Raw genomic sequence first — 23,857 nt, forward strand, 5'->3', positions numbered from 1 at the left:
GATTTAATTTACATGTACCAGCCTGGCAACGAAAGGCAATCTACCCCACCGTAACCACAAACCCGGGCAACGAATTCAAACTCATGATCGTTTCTACATGTTGGAAGGTCTGACCATGTTTTTTCCAACGTGAGTTGACACTCTCCGTTACCTGCTTTCTCGTCCCAGTCCTTGGCAGTTTTAAACATATACCGAAGCACTGCCCAGCATCCCATCTGCGTTCCAGCGCGTCGTAGGTAGTTCTTGGAATGTGGCGGCCACTCGCTCCGGTTGTTAGAATACCACTCAAGGTTTTCTGCGCTGGGGACCTTATTGGCCTTAAGACACTCAACGGCAAGTCGGAAAATATTCATAAAGCCTCTTCGTAATGACTTGTTGCTTTTGAGGTTTTGTCGCACATCGGCATTGAGGTGTATGATGATGTAGTCATTGTCTTCTACCCAAAAGCTGCCATCATCAATTCCTTCCTGCATAAGGTCATACGTAAGTTCGCCCTGAAAGGTTAGAGAACTCCTCATTCGGGCGGAAATAAAACCCCCCACGCAGTCGCCGCATGTACACCCGTATCGAAGGCATGCTTTATTAAGCCCCAGAGTATCCTGTCCAAATAGCAGTGAAAGACAGGACACTGCGGCCTCAGAGTTCCCTTCGAAGCGATCCGATATGTTGAGTACCCTGAAAAAACCATAGAACTTTCGTGTTCTCATTTTTTCTAACTTCTCCTGTAACACTTCGAGCGGGGTGAGCCCGTCAATGTCACGAGCAGCCTTCCAAGTGTCGGCGCGGGGAACATTCTCAAGGAGCCATTGTGTACTTAAAGGCTTGATTTCGCAAGCTGTTAGATGTAGAAGCGTGGCTTCAGATTTCGTCACTTGATTCCAGCCAATCTTATCATCAGCATGAGTGATGAAGAAAGCCCTGAGCTCTTCATCCGTTAGAGTGAGACTTGCGTGATGTAGTGGCAACAAGTCACGAAGCCTTTCCATTTTCAGTTCCTTTACAGTAGTCCAAGGGTCTGCGTCATACAGAATTTCAAGCTCTTCGTCCTCGAGATCTTCCGCATTACTCCTCCGTGGTTCAAAATCACACGCCGCCGCAAATGCGCGAGACTGATGCTGGAGATCGAATGATAATGCAAAACAGCGAGATGCTCCAATTCGACGAAACCCGCACGATCGCCAAAAGTCAATTGCAGCAGATTCACTTCGATTTTTTGTTATTAAGCGTTCTTCAGCGGGTTTGCCCTTGAGCTGCGGTTTGGTATCGGCTGTTAGATATCCAGGCCTAACTAGAGCGTGAAGAGTCCATGCTCGCTCGAAAGCCTCGTCGGAACCATAGATAAGATCCGCGTCTTCACCATCTGGCCTTTCATGTTGGTGGAACCTCTTCGCCTTTTCCAATAGTAAAGACACCACTTTGCATCCGAGTCCCTTCCGACGTAGTTCAAGTGCTGTGACATGAAGCTTCTCAAGTAGAAAAAGAGGGCCATGATCAATCTCATTTCCCCATATACCAGTTCCTCTTTGCACTGGATGGTCCTTGTACTTGGCCTGGACTGTTCCATATCGATCAAAGATATCGAAGGCCACATCGCACGTTTCCTCGCTGGGCTCTTCCATCCTTTCCCAGAATTCAGGGCGAATATCTTCTCGATGAATATAGCGGGCTAGAGCGTTGGCGACGGTGACGCCATCACAGGTGCATTCGGCGACAAAGTTTTTTATCCACTTAGATTCGCTGAATCCTTCATCTGTCAACGATAACCGGATTTTAATTGTTCGTGTCGGGTCATCGGAGATGGTATATTCGTGCTCTTCGATTTCCTGTTCGACATTCGAATCTTCGCTCTCATTTTCAGTCCACCATCCTTCCTCATCTTCATCCGAACGACTGTACTCAGAGTCATCTTCTGTCAAGCCGTTATCATCTTCGAAGTCCATTCCTGGACGTTAAACAACTGTCAGCAGAGCTCACATCACCTATCTATTAGTGAAAGGGAAAAACGTACTGCTTCGCTTGTGGGCTCCCTTCCCCGCCATTTTCTCCCCGTCATTTTCCATTCTTATCATCAGCCTAGCTTCCTGGCTTATTTTGATCGAGAAGAGTATTGTTTAAGAAAAGAGGGATAGGTGAGTAGAGGCACCAAAGTGAGATCAGTCATTCGTGAGGGATTTACTATTTCTTGTACTTGAAGGAGGCAGGCTGTAGGGATGGCTAATGTATTTCCCAGATTATTGGCTTCTCATGCCAACAGAAAGTACCATCACATGGACGGGGACGCAAAATGGGGGCCGTTCTAGTCATGGCAAGCAGATGTAGAATGTCTAAACATAGGCTGTGGCAATTTGGAGATTCTTGCTGAGGTACAACACCATTGGTGGACACTGCGGTGACCCACACTTCCAGCGCTGCTGAAAGGCCAATGACACCAGCCCTCAGCGAGGAGTCAGGAGTCATCATAACGGGACAGCATGGGGGGGACTGACCGAAGCTGCTTTCTCACTTTCACGACTTGATCCGCGACATCTATTTTTTGGCGCTCTGACAAAGAATTCCATGCCTCCTCGAGCTTCTGACCACCAATGCGTTCGTTCAAAACGAAGTACCGCCCGTCTCGATCGACCCAGTCACGTAAAACCTTCGGGATGGGAATGTCGGTATGGGTCGCTAAATAGTTCAATGTTTTAACTTCAACTCTTGCTTTCGGACCTTCGTCGGGCCGGTCTTTCAGAATTACATCTGATCCGATGGACCACACACCCCGTGTAGATGCGCCATAGAAGATTTCATTGCCAACGGGTAAATCATTTTCTTCTAGTATCTCCTGGCCAAGTATTCTAGCTGAAATGCACTTATGAAAGAGAAGAAGAGAAGAAAAAAAATCAAATATGCAACTTGAAAGTAATGTAACCGTCCGCCAGCTTTAGCATCAAGCTCCCCCCAGCACCCCCAAAGCCGCCTCTCATAACCCATATCCTATCCTGATTATTAAATTCACGCGTCAATTGGCGCTCACGAGCCCGTTGCCGCCGACTGTGCTCTTTAGCGAGTTTCTTCTTCGCCTTCTTGCTATCGGGATCTGCCTTTGTTTGTTGGAGTTCAGCATATTGGCTCTCGGAGTGAGATATTATCCCTTCGGTCTCGGAGGATGCGAAGATTAGACGTTTCAGCCAGTCAAACATGATCATTTATTGCTGGAAAAGAAAGTTATCGCATTGAGAGTAGGTGTGAAAAAAAATGCGAATTGTGATTTGGGTCAGTCTGTTTATCTGTCTGATGTATTAGCTGGGAGCGCTGGAGATTTTCTCGGGGGAGTAAGTAAATACCTAGGTATCGCTTAGATGGATCGATCAAATGTATACAATGTAGTAGGAAGGGTGATTGTAAGACGCTAGGATTTGGGGATTTGGTAAGTGGACTTGGCAAGAAGACTTGCAGCTTGAGTTTATTTATTTATAACTTGAACTTCAACTCGAACTTGAACTTGAACACGTTGGAGCCCTGGAGGGGTTTAGTGTGGGGGCCAAACGGGGCTGAATTTGTGTTTCGGCGGTTCCATGGTTCATTCTCGTACCTGTGTCCAATACACTTGCGAGAAAGGTCCGTGCGTTTCCTAACACCCTCCCAGCCCCAGCTGTTTTTCACCTCAATATGGGGCTGGCGGTCGGTAAAGGCTCATAATCAAGGAATAAGTCATCCACTCTTCTACCTTTTTGTACATACACTTTTGAAAGAAGACCCTCTTTATCATACAGTTTCCACCCTTTTTCTATGTTGTATCGATAAAAGGTCTGGTTAGACCTAAGTCCCTATTCAAAACTTGTGATGGAAGCCCAAGCCACTGGATGAGTGAACTCGTTTAATTAATTTCCCCGCTCTGCCACTGCTCTTGTGGCAGAACTTCTCGAGGGACACCCAAGGACCCATCAACCACGTCGGAATCATTTGTACTTGGGCGGCACGTATCATTCCACCACCAAGCAATGGATTAACCAATAGAGAAGATTATATTGGCGCTGGCACGAGATAGTCCGTCAATCCTGTAATTGTCACGCAGCGATGACAGATTTGTTTTCTGCTGGGTTCCAGTAATGGCGAATAGTATTTTATTATACGAGAATCCGTGCTCAGTTACCATACAAGGTCGAGCCCGGGGGTTGCGGCGCTATATGACTTGCAGTGAATGTGATCAAGATTTAAGCGCTGTAGTAATTGGGGAAGACGTGAATGCCAATCGTTCGATGCCCATGGCTTTCATCACGTTTCAGTTGCCGCCCGTTGCAGTGACAAGAGGGGTTGGCGGTTGAAGACACGGTATAAATATTGGGATAACTTTACTCAAAGTCAAGGGATGAAACACTTTTGTTAATCCGAGGTATATGGGCTTCATTTGGGGTCGAGAGAGACACAGACTGGAACTCATGGAAAACGGAAATGCTGCAACATTATGTTCATAATGAACATCTAGAGAAGATTATTGATAGGTTCGGGTTGGGCCCGTGACAATGATTCGGCCATTGAAAGGCAGTCTTTCACCAGATGTGGCAGAGACACTTTTCCGAGGGCTCACATTTGCGCAGTAGATTGTCTAGCAAAAAAGGGTGTGTACATGAGCATTGGGAAAGAGCTGATATGATTTGATTCATTTCTCATGCATTTTACAAGGGTCGTGTGTAGCCCCCTAGCTTGTGTGCGCTGCAATTTTCAGTACATCCGTACACAGCATTATTAGACCCTGGAAGATGCCAGTATTCCTGATGAATTACAAGCGCAGACAGCAAGAAGGGGCCTTTCATCATCCAATCTACGCTCTCGAAGCCTCCGCAGCTTTCGATCGTGGAGCCTGGTCAAGCTTTTTCAGCAGGTGTGTGTAGACATGAGGAAACATAGTCGGATGGAAGGTGTTTGAATCACATGTGAAGGCTGCCATCGTATCAAGTCTTAATGAGGGAGCAATCGCCAGGATGCACGAGTTCACAGCAACGAGCAAACAAAACTTCATCAACATCTTCAAATAAAGACGGCCGAAGGGCGTTGTCTAGGAAAGAGCTTTCTGAAGCTCTATGAATCGAAAACTGTCTTCTCAAATTCCAACAAAGATCTGAACGAAGCATGATTGCACGTTGCTCTGTAATAAGATCCATTAATTTATGTGATTAATTTACTTGTGGAAGGTCAGATTACAGGATTCATTTAGACAAACGAGCGGACTGGGCTGTGTAGCTCGATCTGATTTTGGATTCCAAATTCGTCACAAAATAGGTCCGGCTGACTTAGTTTGATTTTCTATGTAACCGAAGAAGTTTTTTGACCCGCATCTCTGGTAGTTGGACATTTTCCTGCATGACGCTTAGCATTACTCGAAACGGAGAACATTTTCTCACATCCAATATTAGGACAGCGAAATGGTTTCTCACCGGTGTGAGAGCGCACATGAGTAATGAGCTGGATGGGACGTAAAAACGGTTTCTGGCATATCATGCATTGATACCGACAATTCTTCTTGGGTAATTGCAGGTAATTAGCAGGACCATACGGATGATCTTGGAACAACGCCCTTTCCTGGTTACTACCAGTAGGTGACCAAAATGGAGTGTTTAATGGCAATGGGTGTTGTGTCTTGACGCTTTGTAAGGGAAGAAAATCTCGGTTCGCATTGATAGTGCCAGGAGGTGCAGGATAGTTGAGGGAAGATCCGCAAGCCGCGCAGACAGCTGGCGGCACATACGGGAACTGAGCTTGATACACGAGATTCCCCGCGCCAGGTGCAATATCCACCTTATCTGGTGGGGAATGACTTGGGTCTGTATGACTGAACGCTGTTTGTGAAGCGCTTACCCGACTGACAGGCTCTTGAGGGCGATGAACGGATGTGCGGGAAGCGTCATGGCGATTCGATGCTGTTCTGAAGGATTGATTCCCTTGGAAAACCTCGTGAGCTGATGAGGTGAGGAATATATTCTGATTTGAGCTGTCATACCTTTTGGCTTTGAGTCTTTCCCAAGATTTTGCACCATTGTCGCAAATGATGGCAGCATACTTCCTTTAACTGGGGAAAACTTGATAATCACTGAAATATTTTTGAACTGATCTGATATGATGTGTGAGGGAAAATTGCATATCATGGGAAGCTTGGAAAGTCAATCTTTTAAATTCAATCAATCATGACTGTCGCAGGGAACGTATAGTCGAATTGGCGAAGTCGAACTTCCGGCAAGTGAATTACATCATGAATCGGAAGGTACCATGGTTTTATTCTATAGTTAGTTAACTAGTTACCTGAAGCACCATATTAGTCATCATGTATATGTCCTGGAACTGTAGAGTACACCCCCTAAATATGCCAATGAAAGATTTTGTTCCAATTTCCAAGGGATATGCTACACTTCAGTGACAGCAAATGCTCGCACCCACAGTAAGCAGATAAGCCAAGTAAAACAATCTTCGCAGGATTTATAAGGTACAGACAAGCAGCGAAAATATTTTTCTTTATTTCCTGGTCCCCAGTATTGGAACCATCAAACGACTCAAGTGGCTTGCACCTTTTCGGAACTGGCATCACATATATCAGAAGCGAGAAGATTGGGAAGATCGTCGGAGTGCTATAGCAAGATGCATCGAATGCACGCAGATTCGCCGGAGTCGTCCACTAGGTCACCCCCACCCCCATTCCCATCCCCACCCCCGGCGTAGCTCTCCTCAAGACCCCACGTGTGCGGATTGCCGCATATTTCAACTTCGGCTTGTCTTTAATTCCACATTGATCGAAAAACGGCTTGCTCCAACGACGAGTTCCGGTCGAGGAATCTTTTGAAGTCGGCATTGCGCATTAAAATCTTCACATTCCAGATAATGTAGTCTCGCAGCATATTTTCCAGGTTTTTTATGGACTCGCTTTCCTCAAAAACAAATATCAATAGCTGAACGATGTCCCCCGTTCTTTCTTCGAAGAGAGTAAAGTTCTCAAGCAATCGTAGCAGCCGATAGAAAGATAGGACGCTAAGAGAATACCAGTCTGTTCTTAATGCAAAACGATGGGTGTCAGCGTGACCCAGAAACACTGCTGCATAGCTTGTGTTAGGGTTATTGCTAAGGTTCCCTTCAGATCCTGACCGCGGAGTATGGCTAAGTTCTGCTTGCATGATACCATAGTTAAGCGAAAGGCCCTTTGGGTGGAAGACATTCCAACTAAGGTTGGAAGGCTCCCATCCCTTTGCCTCTTCCTGGCAACGTGTTTCATTGTCTTCTGACTGCGAGCTGTTGCTTCCCGGGGATCCTGGAAGGGGGCAAGGGTCAGAGTAATCCCCGGAGTACACAAACTCGCAACAACGACCAAAGAGTTTTTCATCAACACTCTCGATCGTCGTTGATTCAAGAACCTTTTTTGGGAATGCATTTTCCAGAGCCCGATGGATTGTGATCTGCTTTTTCTTTTTACCAACGTAAAGGTGAAATACACCAGATTGCAGGATTCTGCGCAACTGTTAGGGGACAGAACAATATTCTCCAAGAAGAGGGCAAAACTTAATTATGATATGGCATCATGTTGAGAGAATGAAGAGGTGGAAAGATGTCTAAGACGGCAATTTTAATTAATCGAATGCTAGAGAAGAGAAGCAGAGGAGGCAGATATTCTCTGATCCTGATTCTTTCTTCACAAAAGAGGATCCTCGTGGCTCTTTATATCGATGTACTCGCTGAGGTCCCCAATAATGCTGTGTCATCCTCCAATGAAAGCCACCGCAGCGATCCACTTCCACAACAGGCTGAGAAGCCTATGAGATGAGTCCTCGCTGGGAAGTGTGACTGTCGGGCCACCCACAGCCACTGGCCGCGAAACCTGACTCTGCCCGCTCAGAGATCCCTGACATACTGTCGTCCAATGAAATACACTGTAGATACCCACTCAGCTGACAATAGGCCAATAAAATAAATCCTCCACGAGAAATACCGATAGAAACCATTCGCAGCACTTAGTCCACTCAATACTGGCCCTGGGCTTTGCATGCTGAGTCGGAGCCGGGGTTGTGACGGTTCAAGGAAGCTTGGGGCTTAGACCTCGATCTGACAGTAAAATATTTGATCGATAAAGATACGCCAGCTAGTCTTATTTGAATAAAATATGTTTGCTCAATGAATAAGGGGTATATTTGGACACGCGAGGCCTAGCATTAAGATACATCTTGATGGGATTTTGCAGAGGCACATCTTGACCCAGTTCAATATCAGCCATCATCATTTGACCAGAAAGCAAAGTCGGACTTCGCATCTTTTATGTAGCTTATTGAGATAAACTAGACCCATGCTCATTTTGTGGCAGCTCCCCAGATGGCTCAGCTTCGTTTCCTTTGTTGAATGATCTTTGCACTGAATGCGTTCCTTTGTGGTGCGTTGGAAGGTTTTTGAATTTTCTAGACCTCATTTGTGCTGGGGTTGCAGGCTGCCTTATTTCGTCTGTTTCTCCTCGGAAATCGTCTGTTTCTTCTCGGAAATCGGCATATACTGTCTGTGCCAGTGAATGACTAACATAGTAGCGATTTGTTTGGTCGAGCGAAGGTAATGGAAGCCCCATCCATTCTTTCCCTTCGTCTGGCAGGGCCCAACAGACCTCTTCAAGAAACTGACGTGGAGAATCCTGGACATTCATTGCTTTGCGCTCCGCCTTGGAACCATTTATGTAGATATCTACCACCAGGTGCCGTAAAGGGCTGTTGGGCAAAGTTTGAGTGTAGATGAGATCGACTGCATCGTTGCAGAGAATCTCTCGGGTATCTTCCTGGGCTCGTCCCTTCAAGAGCGGCATCAAAGAGTCTTGTAGCTCCGGGATCTCAAGATTCTTGGCTAAGAGCCACAATTTCAGTAGGAAATTCATTTTCTTCCTTTGAAGTCCCCCAAGAGAATGCTTGCTGCAATACATCCAAAGAACTATTTCCGCGAAGAGATCTGGATCCAGGTCCGGAAGATGAATAGCTTGGTCATCAAGCGATTTCTCCGTACGCTTGCTAAATAAGAGGTCGAAGTACGGGGAGCAGGCACAAAGTAGCTCCAGGTGCACATCAAATGGAGCTCGAGACTCGCCCACATCTAGCTTCACAATGCCAGACATTAGTGCCCTTGATGAGGCTTAGTATATCCCCTATCCCTGGCATTTTGTTTGTGGTTTTAAGCTCACTTAGCATTCAAATGGCTCTTTGATTCTTCCATTTCAAATTTGGGCCGACCGACTTTCGATAAGCCGCGATCATGGGTTCTATGCCTCGAGAAGTAAAGATTTCGTGAGGAGCCAGTCAAGAGATGCGACTGGACTCTTATTGACCAAACGATAAGCTAGGGCCGTCGCCAAGATGTAGCCACGGTTACATCGGCAGAGCTAGTGTGGTCCAATTTGAAACTAATGAGGGGTCCATTGGAGTTACAATATCACACCTAGAGGCACAACCGGCCAATGATGCTGTTCCTGGCTCTAGAGTGGGACCTCCGATACCGGAATGCTCCTGCCCGCACACGCATCACCTGGCATACCGTGGCGTCTCGACCCGTTGATGAGATGAGGCTCACAGCTTCTTTTTCTTCATCTAATATCTCCCAGAATAATTTCCCATTTCTCGCGAAAAAGCGGCTGGTCAAAAGCTAGTATATCATATCACGCAAAAAAAGTGAACTTGCGGTATTACATGACCGAAAAACCTATTCAAGAGTAGATCCGAGGCAGATACACCTTAGATGCCACTCTGTCCATACTCCCTATCAATCTCTAGGGTTTTTGGCGTACCCGAAACCTTTTCCACAGCCTGAAGGTCAGACCTTGGCCGAACTTCCACCTAAAAAATGATTCCCATTCGAACCTGCAGTCGATTGCCTCCTGGGACGATTCGAAGACCTCCTGGCGGGGACACAGCTTGCTATTTGGGCAGCTTCCTGCTGCGCTGCCAAATAAAGTGTCTGAGAGCTGCGGAGTTGTATAACCTTGGTCAGTGGGTCATAGTCGTCATCCTCCAACCAGGAAATGCATGGGAAGACATTGAGAATATAAAGGCCCTGAAGATCCGGTGCTACCAGTTTTTTATCTTCACCGGCAAAAGGGAAACGATCCCATTCACTGTATTCGGGATCAAAAGGTTCGAAGTCTGTCGCAAACTTTTGTCGCGAGCGCTGCATTGGGAGCCAAGCCTCGGCCGCGCTCTGGGCTATTTTTTTTATTTTAGTACAGAACAAGTCAAGCTGCGACTCTGGAAAGAGGCCACCCGCATAAGAGAGCATTTTCTGGACTACAGCTCGAATCTCAGTGTTAAGAGCGTTGCGTTCAGCATCTGGGTTAATAGAGAGAAGCATGCGACGGAAAAACGCTTCCTTCTCGCCATTGCTACCTGCAAGATCCTCGAGGGTTTCACGAAGATTGTTGCCCTCTGACAGGAAATAGCTGGGCTGGAAAATCCGTTGATTGATTTCCCTGAACAGAATTGCCAGGATCAATGCAAATCGTATTGCTTTGGCTGCCGATGAATTTGAGGGAATCAGTGGAAAGTTCGGCGGCAAAACGATGTCTACCTTCCTAAGCAACTCCCATACGATCTTGTCCTTTTTATTCCATCAGCATGGGATTCCATCAGCATGGGAGAAAAGGATTCCAGAAACCGACCTTGAGAATATTTTCGGGAACATCCTGCTCTATGATAGGGAATAGTTCGTTTGTAGCAGAGGTCCAGAGGTTTTTAAACTCCGCTGTCCTGTGGTCAAAGGCGACAGAAGTCAGTTCAAACCTTCTTCTACTGTAACCATCGGACACTACTTACACAAAGTCATCGTCAATGTCCGGATATTGGACTGTGAAGTCTTCCATATTCTGAATACGGTCCCGGATTGCCTGCAGCTCTGTTCTCATCGAGGCATTGGCAGCTTCCAGCTCTTTGCTCTTTTTCTGCTCGGTAGATAACGTTGATTTCAACTTCAATCCCGTTGTCTTCATCTGATCTATCGTCTTGTCTTTTTCTTTCAAATTGTTCTGTAATGTAGTGATGTCTTTAACAGACTGTGAGGCCTTCGCGGCCTCCTGGGAGCAACTTGCTTTTAGATTGACTATCTCTTGTTGTAGAGATTCCAACTTCCTCGAATATTCAGCAACTTCGATTTCCTTCTCGTGAACAGTAGCACGAAGGGATTCAATTTGGGAAGCAGAATCTTGCTGTTTTAATTTTTCATCCTGGTTAGCTTTGAACATTCCATTGATGGTGATTTTGTTTTCCTTCAACTCTTCATCTTGAGACTGAATCTGCTCGCGCTGTTTCGTGATCTCGCCAAGCACGGTAGCTGCAAACTGAGATTCAGGGCTTGAGGCCAGTATACCCAGGTATTTAATAAATCCTTCAAGACTGCCTGTGTTGGCTAGAGGTAGAGTATCGTTCTCTCCTGATTTCAATGATGAGGCATTGACGGCAGGCATTGTAGAGAATTGTTTTGCCAAATCGTGGGATTGCGAAGCGTTGGGAAACCGTGTGGCCTCAAATTTCTGCCGGAAAAGAGTGGTTATATATTCAGGGTCATCTCACGAGGACGCTGGCTCTGTAGCGACAGCTTTGAGGTCAACAAGCTGAGCCTCAGATGAGGGGAAGGAACAGTGAGGCGGTTCATGCATGCAAGTGCAGGGGAGTTTGCGACGTGCAAGTGAGCCAGTGGTCGTCTATCACGCGACTTATGGCAAGCAGATGCACGACGATTCAGTCTTTACGTGTCATTTTGGATATGGTCGCATCACTAAGGCTGCTGCAACGTCGGAAAATTGACCAGGGGGTCCTTTGAATTCAATACTTTGTGGGTGGTTTTAAAACCTCAACGCGAGTAAGTGCAAGCCCACCGCCGATCGAAGGTTGCTGTGGGTACCCACCTCTAGCCCATCCGACGAGCCAACGAAATCAGCCCTCTGTAGTATCACGTGCGTGTCCGGCTGAGAACCGCCGTCCGCAACCCCTGGTTGTCTCTTCTGCTCACGAGGAAATCGCGAGTGTCGGCAAACGGCCATCAAGACCCATTGAGGGACTATCTGCGCGTTGATTCTCCCAACGTTTACTAATAGCGGTCATACCTATGTACTGTACAGTATACGTCTGAATACTGCTGGAGATTCTGGGAGACTCATCCTTTTCTGAGTCCAGCATCCTTCCCGTACAGTAGCCTCCAACATTTCCCCCCATGTCCTAAAGAGAGAGATTCTCTTTCAAACCCTAATCACATGGCAAAGAAAATAATATGTTTCGTATTCAACAGTAATAATACTCATCTCTATGATACAAGTCCTGAAATTAGAACTCGGGATACCCTGGAAAAGCTCAAAATTAAGGGAAATTTCGAAGTCCCTTCCGCTGCTTACTGTTATGCTACAGCATAAATTGATTGGATATTACAGTATTCCCGGAAATCGGTGTCACCCCCACACTCTTTTATTGTTCCCCAGACCCTAAATGCCAAGATAAGCTAGACCTTATTGAGCAGATAATAAAAATAGTAGCTTTCTGGTACTTGAAGATGCGCGCGTTGCACGCATCGGCCCTGAAACGAAAGTCAGGGGGTAATAGAAATTGGAAGCGAAAAGCAGCGTCGGAGCGTTTTGGATAAAGCGGAGATGAGTTTGAATTCGAATGGGCCAATGGGAAGAGTCTCGATGATGAGTAATAACCGCAGTGCCAAATGACATAAGCAAAGTTTCGAATCGCTGGTCTCATTTATATTTGGATTGGCAACTATATCAGCATATAAAGTCTTCCCCGAATGTGGTAACGCGTGCGAGAATAAGTATTAATATTTGACCGTGGATGGGATAAGCGTCAACAATAATAGCTCCGTGTTAGAATCATTCATAATAGACGCACTCGGCGATAAGTGTACAATCATTTTAAGCATGCCAAGCATGAAAGTGTCTTTCTTGTAGAAAGTTAGCACGGAAGAGAAATAAAAGTACTTTACTGTATTAGTTTTCATCGCGGGAGCTGGTGTCACCTTTGTAGATCTTGTGTCGGTGCAAGTGCACGAGATTCGGGGATCTGGTCGAGCACGATCTCCCTAAGTGGGCGAAATCGATTGAAACGCCGGTACACGGACCTCGCGCTAAGGGCTGGTGTCCAACCTTTACGCGCGCCGCTCAGGCACCCTTCTGGGACGCCAAGTACTCGTGGCACTCTTCCATTGGTTTGCAATACCAGTCAGGCGAAGAGCCTCATTTGCGTGAGATAAAAGGCAGCTCAAAGTCCTTTCGAAATTGAGATTTAGCTGTTTAGTAAATGAAGGCGCCTTCATAATGGAAGCGTTTAGTACTGTTGCTGCCGGGATCGCATTACTTGGCCAACTCGACGCATGTAGTATCAGCCTTCGACGCTTTGCCCGAGACTTTCGCATGGCCGAAGAAGATCTTCGGCTTCTTCGTTACGAGGTACAAAACTGTCGAATATTGGCCAGTATGTTCTACGACGCTGTCGCGCCACTTCCTACTCGCGTAATGCAGCAAGCCCTGGAACAAAAGCTTGATCAGCGACTCCGGCGCCAATCAAAGCTGGCTCATAACCAAATCCGGGGAATCAAATTGAAGCTGAAGCCGCTATATCGAGGTGATCATGCAACTTCACTCGGCAAGATATTAGCAAAAGTCCGATGGCACTTCACCAAAGATGAACTACAACTTCCATTGGCCGCATTGGGCAGTGTGAAAGCTAGTCTCAATCTCTTGGGAACCATTGCCATGCTTGAGTTGGCCACCATAAATTACTCAAAAATTCCGGACAGTGACCTTGGGAAAAAATCAAAATTACTTTCTAGAATGTTAGTCACCTTTCCCTTGATCCCGAAATACTAGCTTACATCTCGATCAACCAGAAAATCCTTAGAAAGACAGACATTTAGAACAGAGCGCGAGCTTAAGGCATCCATAAACAGACTTGACAATATTGGAGATCTTACCAAAGCTGTTGACAACATACGACTCATCGCTGTGATTATCAAAAACATCGAAGGACCGTCTATTGAAAATGCCAGGGCTGTGATCAAAACTGGACTTGTTAGCTCCGATAAGTCTGGATTTAATTCGATACAAACCCAAAATCCTAGTCTACCTCCGTTTACAAATTCTTCTTTTCAAGCCGCTGCTCCGGAGACCGTCAGCTCTTACCATCTATCTACTCCCTCCCAGAATTTCTATGAATCAGCCGGGATTCGCCCTTTGGCCAATGGAACCATCAGTGGAGGAAAGGAAGAAATCCAGAACAGTTCAAATCCCCAGATGACGGGTGCACTCGTGCCAACAAAAAAAACGGATAAAAAAAGTATTTATCATGATTATGGTGATGGTGCTCGAGAGATCTATGAGTTAGATTCATCCGACAACGATTCTCCCGAAGAGTCCGAGTTAAAAACGGCAAATTATCATCCTTTACCACCTTTCAATCCGGATGACCTTCGCGAGCTAAAGAAACGGAACATCAGACGGCGCCGAGCCTCCTCAAATGGCTCATGATAATTTTCTATCTTTCGATCAGGACTTTTCCACACATTCCCCTCTTAACACGGCAGTCTTGCCACTCACCTTCGTCGTCTGTTGCTAGAGCGACTTCCCCCAGTTTGCGATCGCGGTCGGAGGCGTTCGAGTAGAAGACTAAAGAAACCACATGATATTTGCAAGTCTAGTTATTTATGTAGAGGTGGCTACCGCAACTTTGGTCTGACCATAGCTTTTACGACGAAGGCCTTGAAATCTGAACGAATATTCCGGAACTATTTTAGATAACGCACATGATTGGAAAAGGCCAAAGCCTGGAGGTTGTCAGTCACCTATTCGTAGGGCGACTTCCTCTTCGACGCAGGTTGAGCATAGTATAAAGAGAACTAGACCGGATAAAAATACGGATTTTTAGAAAAGTGAAGCACGGGAAAAGAAGGATTTCAGTGGCAATAATATTAAGTTCGATCACTGCAAAGCCAACAAGCGACGAGGCGACGAGGCAATAGGAGAGCAAGCAAACGGAGATGATCGTGGAAGTTTGTCAATTTCTGTGGTACTGGTCCAGTGAGTTGATATTTGTCATCAGGCAGATAATACGCTTCGAAAACTTCTATAACATGCAATGGAACGGGTACTTGAGTATTCAGGAAGAGCAGATGTCCATATTTGGATAAATTCTCCAAACGGAACGAGTCCCAGCGATAGAATTATTGCGGAAATAGCAGATAAGCTTGGATCGATAAGTAGCCAGGGAGTTATTCTGAGGGAAGCGGAATTGGAAGACATAACGTGCGTTGGTTGTGTCATTAAGAAAGAGGAAAAATACTGAGATAATTGTTGCAAAACAAGCCAAGCATAATGTGGATTGAGCCCAGGAGAAATATTGGAGAGGTGGAAGATGGATTATTCAAGAATTAGTTGTTGGTTTTTGGGAGGTGTCAACGAGAGCCGAGGAAAACGTTGATTTATTATTCGCGTCAAAGTTTCGTGCCCGAATGCCCAGTGCTGGTCAAGGCGATTTCGAGAACGACTGTATCGCGGGAAGCTCGTGAAGTAAATCTTTTCGATTCAATCAATCCTGGCAGTCGCAGGAACGTATGGTCGAGTTAGCGAAGTCAAACTTTCGGCAGGTGAATTACATCATGAATGAGAGGGTACCATGGTCCTTTTGATAGTTTGATTAACTAGTTAGCTTCTAGACCCACAATATTAGTCGTCAGAATCTGGCGCTGAGAATGCATTTGTGCTAATTTTGCTCTTGTTTCCATGCGGAATGTTACCCTGCAGAGACTCGCACGTACAGCAAGCTAACAAACCAAGTAAAACAAACTTCGCAGGATTCATAGAATGCAGACAAGCAGCGAAAATATTTTTTCTTTATTCCTGGGCGACTCCGGCGAATCTGCGTGCATATGATGCATTTTGCTATAACGGTCCGACGATCTTCCCGGCCTTCTCTCGTCTGATAAATGTGATGTCAGTTTCGAAAGGGTGCAAGCCACTTGAGTGGTTTGATGGGTTCCAATACGGGGGACCACCCCCACCCGGCATGGCTCTCCTCAAAATCTCCACAACCCACGTTTGCAGATTGCAGCACATTTCATTATCTTACTATCAAGACGTCAAATTCGAAGTCTTGCGGACGAATTGATTGTTTTTGTGCCAAATCCCGGCCTGGTGGAAAAGTGAACGTGTAGTTTAAATGCATAACACACCTGACCGGGGACACAGATATACCGTTAAACGCTCGCCAACATGCGTTCATATAAGTCCACCTAAGCCAAACTTTTGAGGGCCTTTAAAAAGCAACCAAACCTAACGATGTGAGTAAGAATTTGAATAAATACTGACCCTTTGGATATCCAGGTCATACGTTATCACAGTGGGACCACAAATGAGCACTCCATATAAATGAACGGCCCGTCAACACCCGGTCATCCTACTCTTATAAGTCCATTAGCACCCAGGGTCACAGAGAGTACAATAGTAATGCTCTTCCAAAATGAAATATAGGTTACGAATCTTGAAAGCTTTACCATCTCTTCCGCTTTTATTGGCATGTATCTGTTTAGTTTTCATAGGTATCAGCTGTACAAAGAACATTAGTCCCCAGAAGGAAATATATTTTCTACGGGTAAGATTTCCGGATTAAAATGCTCTCTCATGCTAATTTTTTCCTATCGTATTGAAGGCGAAGATAAAGAGTGTCTCTTCTAGCATTAATAATGATATCAACAATATTATAAGCGAACGTCATATTCCAGATGAAATCAACTCAATCGCTGATGGGAGTGCGGAGACCCTAGGGGTGAATAATCCTTTACCCACAGCCACGAGTGGTATAAAAAGTGCTGCAGATAGCGCTATCAATAGCATTTCTACTCTGGCTAGCTCAGTGGAAAATGATGTCGAGGCTATCAAGAATAACATAGAGCGCTCATTTTTTATCGGACTTTTAAGTTACTGCGAAGAAGACTCTGCGGAAACGAAGAACTGCACACATCCGAAGCCAGGGTATTCATTTAATATCACTGACACTATTGGTTTGAAAGGTTCCCTGGCGGAAAAGCTTCTTCCCGAAGGAATAATCAAAATAGAAAAGGTATACCAGCGGGCTACGCAGGCAATGACGGCTATGTATTTCATTGGGTTCGTCTCCACACCACTATCTCTTATCAGCGCCGCTATCCCGATGTATGAGCATAGTGATAAGATAAGTGGGTTGTTGATAAGTGTGAGTTAACTGTATTATATCCAAGGGATTGATCTGATTGGTTTCAGATAGCGATTATTTCGAATATGGCGGGTTCGATAATTGCAACTTCGATCTACATGTCACTCAAAGCAGCTTTGAAGGCAATACCAATGATCGAGGTGGAGGCGTATATAGGGAGATTGATGCTAGGGATTACATGGTCTGCGCTCGGATTAACTATTGCTTCAGCTATTTTACGGTCAATAGTTCGCAGATATGGGAATTATGGGTACGAGATTTATTAGGGAGAAGATTTTTCAAAGAATCAAATTAGACATGAGCATGTGAAGAAAGTCGTATTCAAGAAGCCTAGAAAGTAGTTTGCATATGGTAAATTTGACGTGCCGTATTATACTATGCAGGCTGTGCGAGTGCCAGTGCTAGTTGATGCTCTTTTCGGCCTATGATTTGATTGAGTCATATCCATTAACTGATCACAAGACTGACAAAGATTTAAGACAATTGTCTCATGACAGCCCCAGACATAGGACGATTGTCACAAATCTACACTTGATATATGACTCGACAAGTGAGGTGACAATTGTCTTCTCTCAGATACTGATTTGAGAAAGTATTTAAAAGGGAGCTTTTATCCGTCTGCCGACGTCGCTTCTCAGTTTCCTTGGGATCAGTAACAGTATGCCCTCTTGCTTCAAAGCTCGCCAAATTGAATTCTTACTGACTATTCGCAAGTTACGATCAAAAATAAGTAGGTGCTCGTTTTGGTATCGCTCATTTTGGTATCTTTCAAATGCCGCCTCTACGCTCTCCTTTTCATCTAATGAAAGTTTGAAGACCATATGCCACCTTCCAGTTTCCCAATGGTAAATCTCTCCTGACCTGCCCTTGGACAATTTGTCATCAGTCAACCGCGATGCCATAGATGGGGTCTCCCAGGACCGTTCAGAGTAGGATGAAAGAGGACGAGATTTGTTATTTGTTATAATACTTTCAGGCACACCTTGTGATCTGAAGTGCTGCATAATCCCCTGGAGAAGTGGCTCAGAGAACCCTGGTTGTTCCTGAAGCTGATGTAAAGTTTGCGCTCGTTGCTGATTCTTGTATGACGAGGAGACTTCAGACCTTGAATACTGGTTGGGTGAGGCTGGAATATCCCACTGAGAAACATTCTGAAGTGATTTAGCGCTAGATGGTCTGTGTAATGATGTTTCTTGCTCTAGAAGATTATTGATCATATCATCCTCCGCGGCATTAAGGGGGGACGACCCTTCGTATTGTGTCCTCAGCGCCAGGTGATTTTCTGGTATCTGTAGCGAGGCTTCCTGGTTATTAACGTCATATATAATGCCTTCCTGCGAAGTGTTGAGACGAGAAGGCACTTCATGTAATGTCTTCGATGAAGGGGGGGTATGTTGCTCTGGGTGGTGAAGCTTCTTCGTCAAGCACATCATTCATCATGGTATTCTCGGCGGCGTTGAGATTAGATAATCTTTCAAGCGCAGGCCCATCTCTGTTATTGGCTGTCACGAACGTCCCTGGTGGTTGGCAGTCTACTGCGCTCCGTGGCAGTGCCTCTTGGTCTATGATATCATTCATCATACTATCCACTGCAGCGTCATAGAATCGAGAAGAGCCTTCATATCTAGAGCCTATGTCAATCACCGCATAGGCTCTGCCATCTGAAGCGAGTAGTTCACCAGGTTGATTCCTGGCAATACAGCGCTCATTTGAGCCACTTGATAATGGCCCAAAAAAAGCTAGATATATACTCCGCTGCACTAGCAATGCTGTTACATTTGCGGGCATCAGCCAATCCCAATGCATCCTAGCGAGAAACAAAGATTGAGAGCAGCTAAGAAATTGAGATTTGACAGGGTGTCCACAGCGATGCTTTCGGTTAGTCTGGAGTTGCTGTCTTTCAGAAATATCATGGCTTTTCGGCGTCGCTGCATTGAAGCACTCTACAACCCGTTCAACCAGTGATTCAAAAATATGCTCATCATACGAGAATTGGTCTTTTTTGCGCGCTTTGAGTAAGGCCTGCTTAGCCATAAGATGGTCTGGTGACCTCTCAAGAAGATCGTGGATTTTGCTGGACCGAAACCCGAGCTTAGATGCCAGTTTTGCCATATTAGCTAGGATATTCTCGTCTACTTCGCTCTGCAGCGAGCCCACATATTGGGGTTCTTTCTTGCTGCTCTGGGTATGTCCGGGTAGTGGCGCATCGCAAAGAGCCATATCTGTCGGTATGCTAAGTCGAATCCATCGGACCCCGCAGGACTTCCTTCGGAATAGGCATTCTCTCCGGTCTCTATATAGAATGATCTGGGTCTCCATTCCCGGTCCATTCTCTGTCGAACAGTGTGACCATTCAGCTCAAAAAGACGATGCACACAATGTGCCCATTTTTCAAAACATTTAAAATCTTCGAAGAAAGAGAATAACGACGGAATGCGGTCACCAAAAGAGCGTAATCTAAGCAAAATCTGTTTTCGCTGGACAGGACTAAACTCAGAGAGAACCTGGCCACTTGATACAAGACTATTCAAAATTGAAACCTCCACGGAAGGAACCAAAAGTTCAAGATTTCTGACCGTCTCGTAGTTAATCTTAGCCAGATCTGCCATATTGCCTCCGACGAACCCCCGCCAGCAGACATATATATGATTCAAATATCGACATAATTCCTAAAATTACTTTTAGCGGATACTATTTGGGCAATGAATAACAGACCCCTCACCTCATTACATTTGATAGCTTGGATACGGTGGAACATACTTATGCGCAATGCTGGGCGTTGTCCCGGCATAAGCATAACGAGATCAAGGGCGTTTCGGAGATCAGCAACATTCAAAAATGATTTCAGACGCAGCTGGCTATTCGATGAAAGACGGGCAGTCCATCTCAGCTCAGAATCAGTATCAGCGGCACTACTGGCACATCGTAGTCTGTAATATATATGGCCCTCGCTATACGGTTTCTCGTTGGCATATTCTTCGATAAGTATCTCTTCTAGACCATGGCAGATATCTAAAGGTGGTTGAGTGTTCAATGTAGATAGATTCAACAGATAAATCCGATTCAGTCTTACCGTTCAAGTAGAGATCAACTGTCCACCACTGTTTCCGTGGTGCTAAATAGCGTTTGCCGGCCAGAATGCGATGTTGACCGTGTAGACCACGTACATGGCGTTCGAATTGCAGCAGGGGAAGCTCTGCTGAGCTTGGATTATTCAGATCATTCCTTACAATGCCCGCTGTATTCAATGCCAGCTCAAACTGGCTCGCTGAAATAGTCACCGGAATACGGTGCTTAGGGGCTTCGTGCTGACAACCCTCTTTTTCAAATATGCCGTAAAGGCGATCCACATTTGCTGGGTCGATTACCCTCGTATCACTAGGATCAAAGTAAATATCATCTAAATTAACCTTCACAGTCCCAAGAAATTTATGAAGTCGATCAATCTCAGGATCATCATGAAGGCCAGCCCGTTGCCCATCATTATTCAGTATGGGATAATTCAATAAGGAGCGTGATGAGATCTCCAGGGGAATCGCTTGTACTTCAGTATGAGAAAGTGGTGCATATAGTGATTCTCGAAATCGCCTTGACCACTACAAACTGAGAGACTCTCTCCTGGCCCCGCTGCCAAGACCCGGGCGCAGATAATAATTGGGCTGGCCACCCACTACTGTAATATGCACCTTATCTAGTACAGTAATTATCGTCGTTTACCCCACATTCAAGGCGTAGCGAGCATCTTTACGAGGGGCAAATACAATACGAGACAGGATTCATTGCACAGAGGCCCTCAACTTACTGAGAACTGCGCAATTAATGATCCGCGCTAAAGCCTTGGCCGTGGGGCCGAGAAAGAGAATCTCAGTCTGAACTAGTCAAGGCGATTTCGAGAATGAATGTATCTGTTGAACGTTATTTTGAGGACAAAAAGTGCTTTCTGGTTAAAAGTAGATATAATACAACGTGCTTTACATATGATCAATTCCCATGGGCTTAAACAAGATGCCAATTAAGAATCCGGCAAGTCGTACTACCGAATTTAATATTCTAGAGCTCCAAAATGCGAAGAATAAAGTTGTCAAGGGCAAGATGCCTAGTCATCGAATACGGCCACCGCAAATGGGAATGAGAGGACCACCTAAAGAATTGGTTCTGAATGATATAGCGGAGTCTAGGGAAAACATTAGAGAGACATTGATAATTAGAAAGCAGGCCCCATGGGATACTTTTCGACCAGTGTATAGATGTGATCTGGCTGGAGAATTCTACGTTGTCACTTCGCGTGCATTTCCTTACCAGCTGGCGGCAGTCCGCGAGATCCACCAACAAGGAATTAGCGAGGAGAAGATTTTGGACATTCTCAAGAATGTAAGGCATTCTAACATTCTCGAAGTGCGCGAGTGTTTCCTTTTCGGGAAGAAAATATACTACCTCCACGACGATGTCTCGATATCTTTAGACAATATCGTCTCGTGCGGTATTCTCCTCAGTGAATTGGAAATAGGTAGCATTATTCATCAGGTATGACCACGCGCAAAAATGATTTTCAGTACTTAATAAAAAGCTAGTTTCTTCAGGGTCTCAGCTACCTAAAGCGGAACCAATACGGTCATTCCTCGATTGGGCTTGAGAAGATATTATTCAATTCAAATGGAGTCTTGAAGATTGGTATGCCGCAGCATTGGGGCTTAGGGTCTAGCTGACTCAGTGACAGGGGGCATAGAGCATATTATCCAGGAGGGGTATGTGGAGTATCGAGAGACCTTGAGACTCGTCGCCACGGAGCTGTCTAAACAGGCCCACGAGAATCCGAGTGTTGATGTTGATGTTGAATATTCGATGGTACAAGGTTTCCTCTGCTCAGTTGAATGCCATTCCTTTGATGAATTAAGCAAGGTACGTTGACGATGTTCATCTCAGTCGACTCTTAGTAATCCGATAAGTGTAGGAACCCCTTGTGATGCCTTCCAGATGCAAGCCCGGCTATCTGATAGGGCTCATCTCCTTCGTACAACGCGCCTCATTTATATATTGTGATTATTCAGTAGATATAAATTGATACCATAAAAAGAGGTTGTACGACTATGGCTGAAAATCGTGTTCAACCAATGATATATTTTGATAAAGCAAGTTATATGTTGTCGCCCGAATGTCATCCCGAACTCCGGTCTCAGCAGATACGAGAATCAATAGCGATTGACCTTCTGCTCCGTCCATGCACCTTGCCGCTTCAAGCTTGATGATATTCTTGCAATCTGCCGGACCTCTGTGAATAGACCCGCGAGTACCCAACCTGCTCTCTATTTCTCCCTCTCTCACATAAACGGAAATTGTGATAGACTAGTCAAATTTAGCGTAGAAGGTACCTAGAATTTCTCACTACCTACATATCTCTGAGTTCTATTATCCTCACTGAGAACCTCATTTAAGAATCTCTGGCCCACTAGAAACATCGTATCTATTTGTTCAGCACTGGCCAACAGGGATAATTTTCTAAAGGATCATACCAACTACCTTCACCTGCCAGATGAAATGAACACGCTTGGTCCGCGTAGATGGATGGGCATGTAATTGCATCAATTTTTTGACATAGCTCATTATCGCCGTTATTCCATGACCGGTGGCAATGATAAGTACACTGTCATACTGCTCGACAGGTTCAACAGTACCAAACGGCCCCAATATCGAAGCGAAAATCTTCACAGGAGCCCTGGAACAAGACCTAATTTTCTTGACGATCTTGAGCGATATCCCTCGCTCTCGCTTCAAGAATAGCAGTAAAGTGTTCTGCTCGCTGGGCGCCCAAGATACGACCATATAAGGATGTAGCTGCGCAAATGCAAGCAGGCCCACTGTTGGCGCCCAAAGACTGACATATTGACCAGCATCGATTTTCATCTTCTTTGGGAGTGTCAAACTCAGCATAACAGCGTCACTATCTGGCCAGATATTACAGTCCTCCTCCTGTATATCATTTTGACTAGGCCACTGGAGAAAGCACTGCCGTCGGAGAGTCCAGATACCACTCCAGTAAAATAATGACCATGTCTGGTATAGGAGGGCACCGAAGAGCACAATGACAGAGAGGCAAATGGCTAGCACCAAAATGGTTCTATCTGCGGGCACATGCACCCATGCAGCATAAAGGAAGAAAACAGCTAAAGCCTGATGTACCCGTAGTAGAAGGTCATATGCCACACGTTGAATCAATGACAGGGTTGAAAGTATCGTTAAAATCAAAGATAGAGACCCCTGGAATGATCTGAGTACTGTATCCAGATACATAGATTGTACGCCAGCTTACCAATATTGCCCAAAAGCTATTATCGATTTTGCCGGATAAAGAACCAGTGGCATTTGGGGCCTCAATTATGATATGTAGGCACATCATGAGTAGAGCCGTAACTGCTAACAGACGATGAAGCTTTCGATATGTGGACAATGACATACCAAGGATATCCGCGAAAAGCATTATATTCGGCGTAAACAGAAAAAGCGTGTTCAATAGTGCAATTTGACCTGCCATGCGGGAGATGTGATCAATAGATGGCCGAGGAAGTAAGAGGCAGAGAATATTGATGATAGAGTAGCTTATAGCGAGAAGGGTATCCCAACGTGTCCATGGCCCAACTAATCGG

The 23,857-nt window shown here is 45.4% G+C and overlaps 9 protein-coding genes across 9 annotated transcripts; 1 reads left to right on the plus strand and 8 right to left on the minus strand.

Annotated features, from left to right (window-relative positions):
* Window positions 1-8: 8 nt before the first annotated feature.
* N7509_003878 (uncharacterized protein) lies at window positions 9-2,060 on the minus strand (the record flags this gene model as incomplete). Its single annotated transcript, XM_056628515.1, has 2 exons — window positions 9-1,942; window positions 2,009-2,060. The coding sequence occupies 2 exons, from the start codon at window positions 2,058-2,060 to the stop codon at window positions 9-11; spliced, it is 1,986 nt and encodes a 661-aa protein (XP_056491249.1).
* A 386-nt stretch (window positions 2,061-2,446) lies between these two features.
* N7509_003879 (uncharacterized protein) lies at window positions 2,447-3,182 on the minus strand (the record flags this gene model as incomplete). The annotated part of the gene is made up of 2 exons (XM_056628516.1): window positions 2,447-2,841; window positions 2,912-3,182. The coding sequence occupies 2 exons, from the start codon at window positions 3,180-3,182 to the stop codon at window positions 2,447-2,449; spliced, it is 666 nt and encodes a 221-aa protein (XP_056491250.1).
* A 2,104-nt stretch (window positions 3,183-5,286) lies between these two features.
* Window positions 5,287-6,017, minus strand: N7509_003880 (C2H2-type zinc finger protein; the record flags this gene model as incomplete). Its single annotated transcript, XM_056628517.1, has 2 exons — window positions 5,287-5,783; window positions 5,981-6,017. The coding sequence occupies 2 exons, from the start codon at window positions 6,015-6,017 to the stop codon at window positions 5,287-5,289; spliced, it is 534 nt and encodes a 177-aa protein (XP_056491251.1).
* A 732-nt stretch (window positions 6,018-6,749) lies between these two features.
* On the minus strand, window positions 6,750-7,724 carry N7509_003881 (uncharacterized protein; the record flags this gene model as incomplete). Its single annotated transcript, XM_056628518.1, has 2 exons — window positions 6,750-7,481; window positions 7,695-7,724. 2 exons carry the CDS (start codon window positions 7,722-7,724, stop codon window positions 6,750-6,752), a joined length of 762 nt encoding a protein of 253 aa, XP_056491252.1.
* Window positions 7,725-8,281: 557 nt separating this feature from the next.
* Window positions 8,282-9,106, minus strand: N7509_003882 (BTB/POZ domain-containing protein; the record flags this gene model as incomplete). Its single annotated transcript, XM_056628519.1, has 1 exon — window positions 8,282-9,106. One exon carries the CDS (start codon window positions 9,104-9,106, stop codon window positions 8,282-8,284), a length of 825 nt encoding a protein of 274 aa, XP_056491253.1.
* A 692-nt stretch (window positions 9,107-9,798) lies between these two features.
* Window positions 9,799-11,440, minus strand: N7509_003883 (uncharacterized protein; the record flags this gene model as incomplete). The annotated part of the gene is made up of 3 exons (XM_056628520.1): window positions 9,799-10,425; window positions 10,640-10,727; window positions 10,794-11,440. 3 exons carry the CDS (start codon window positions 11,438-11,440, stop codon window positions 9,799-9,801), a joined length of 1,362 nt encoding a protein of 453 aa, XP_056491254.1.
* Window positions 11,441-13,288: 1,848 nt separating this feature from the next.
* On the plus strand, window positions 13,289-14,497 carry N7509_003884 (uncharacterized protein; the record flags this gene model as incomplete). Its single annotated transcript, XM_056628521.1, has 2 exons — window positions 13,289-13,806; window positions 13,888-14,497. The coding sequence occupies 2 exons, from the start codon at window positions 13,289-13,291 to the stop codon at window positions 14,495-14,497; spliced, it is 1,128 nt and encodes a 375-aa protein (XP_056491255.1).
* A 4,851-nt stretch (window positions 14,498-19,348) lies between these two features.
* On the minus strand, window positions 19,349-20,662 carry N7509_003885 (uncharacterized protein; the record flags this gene model as incomplete). Its single annotated transcript, XM_056628522.1, has 3 exons — window positions 19,349-19,885; window positions 19,939-20,228; window positions 20,290-20,662. Coding segments are annotated over 3 exons (1,200 nt in total), but the record flags the coding sequence as incomplete, so codon positions are not given.
* A 2,050-nt stretch (window positions 20,663-22,712) lies between these two features.
* N7509_003886 (NADPH oxidase family protein) lies at window positions 22,713-23,504 on the minus strand (the record flags this gene model as incomplete). The annotated part of the gene is made up of 1 exon (XM_056628523.1): window positions 22,713-23,504. One exon carries the CDS (start codon window positions 23,502-23,504, stop codon window positions 22,713-22,715), a length of 792 nt encoding a protein of 263 aa, XP_056491257.1.
* Window positions 23,505-23,857: the final 353 nt, after the last annotated feature.

Source organism: Penicillium cosmopolitanum (genome assembly GCF_028827165.1).
Source record: "Penicillium cosmopolitanum strain IBT 29677 chromosome Unknown utg000005l:1.0-4006212.0:1.0-4009387.0, whole genome shotgun sequence".
NCBI classification, from domain to species: domain Eukaryota; kingdom Fungi; phylum Ascomycota; class Eurotiomycetes; order Eurotiales; family Aspergillaceae; genus Penicillium; species Penicillium cosmopolitanum.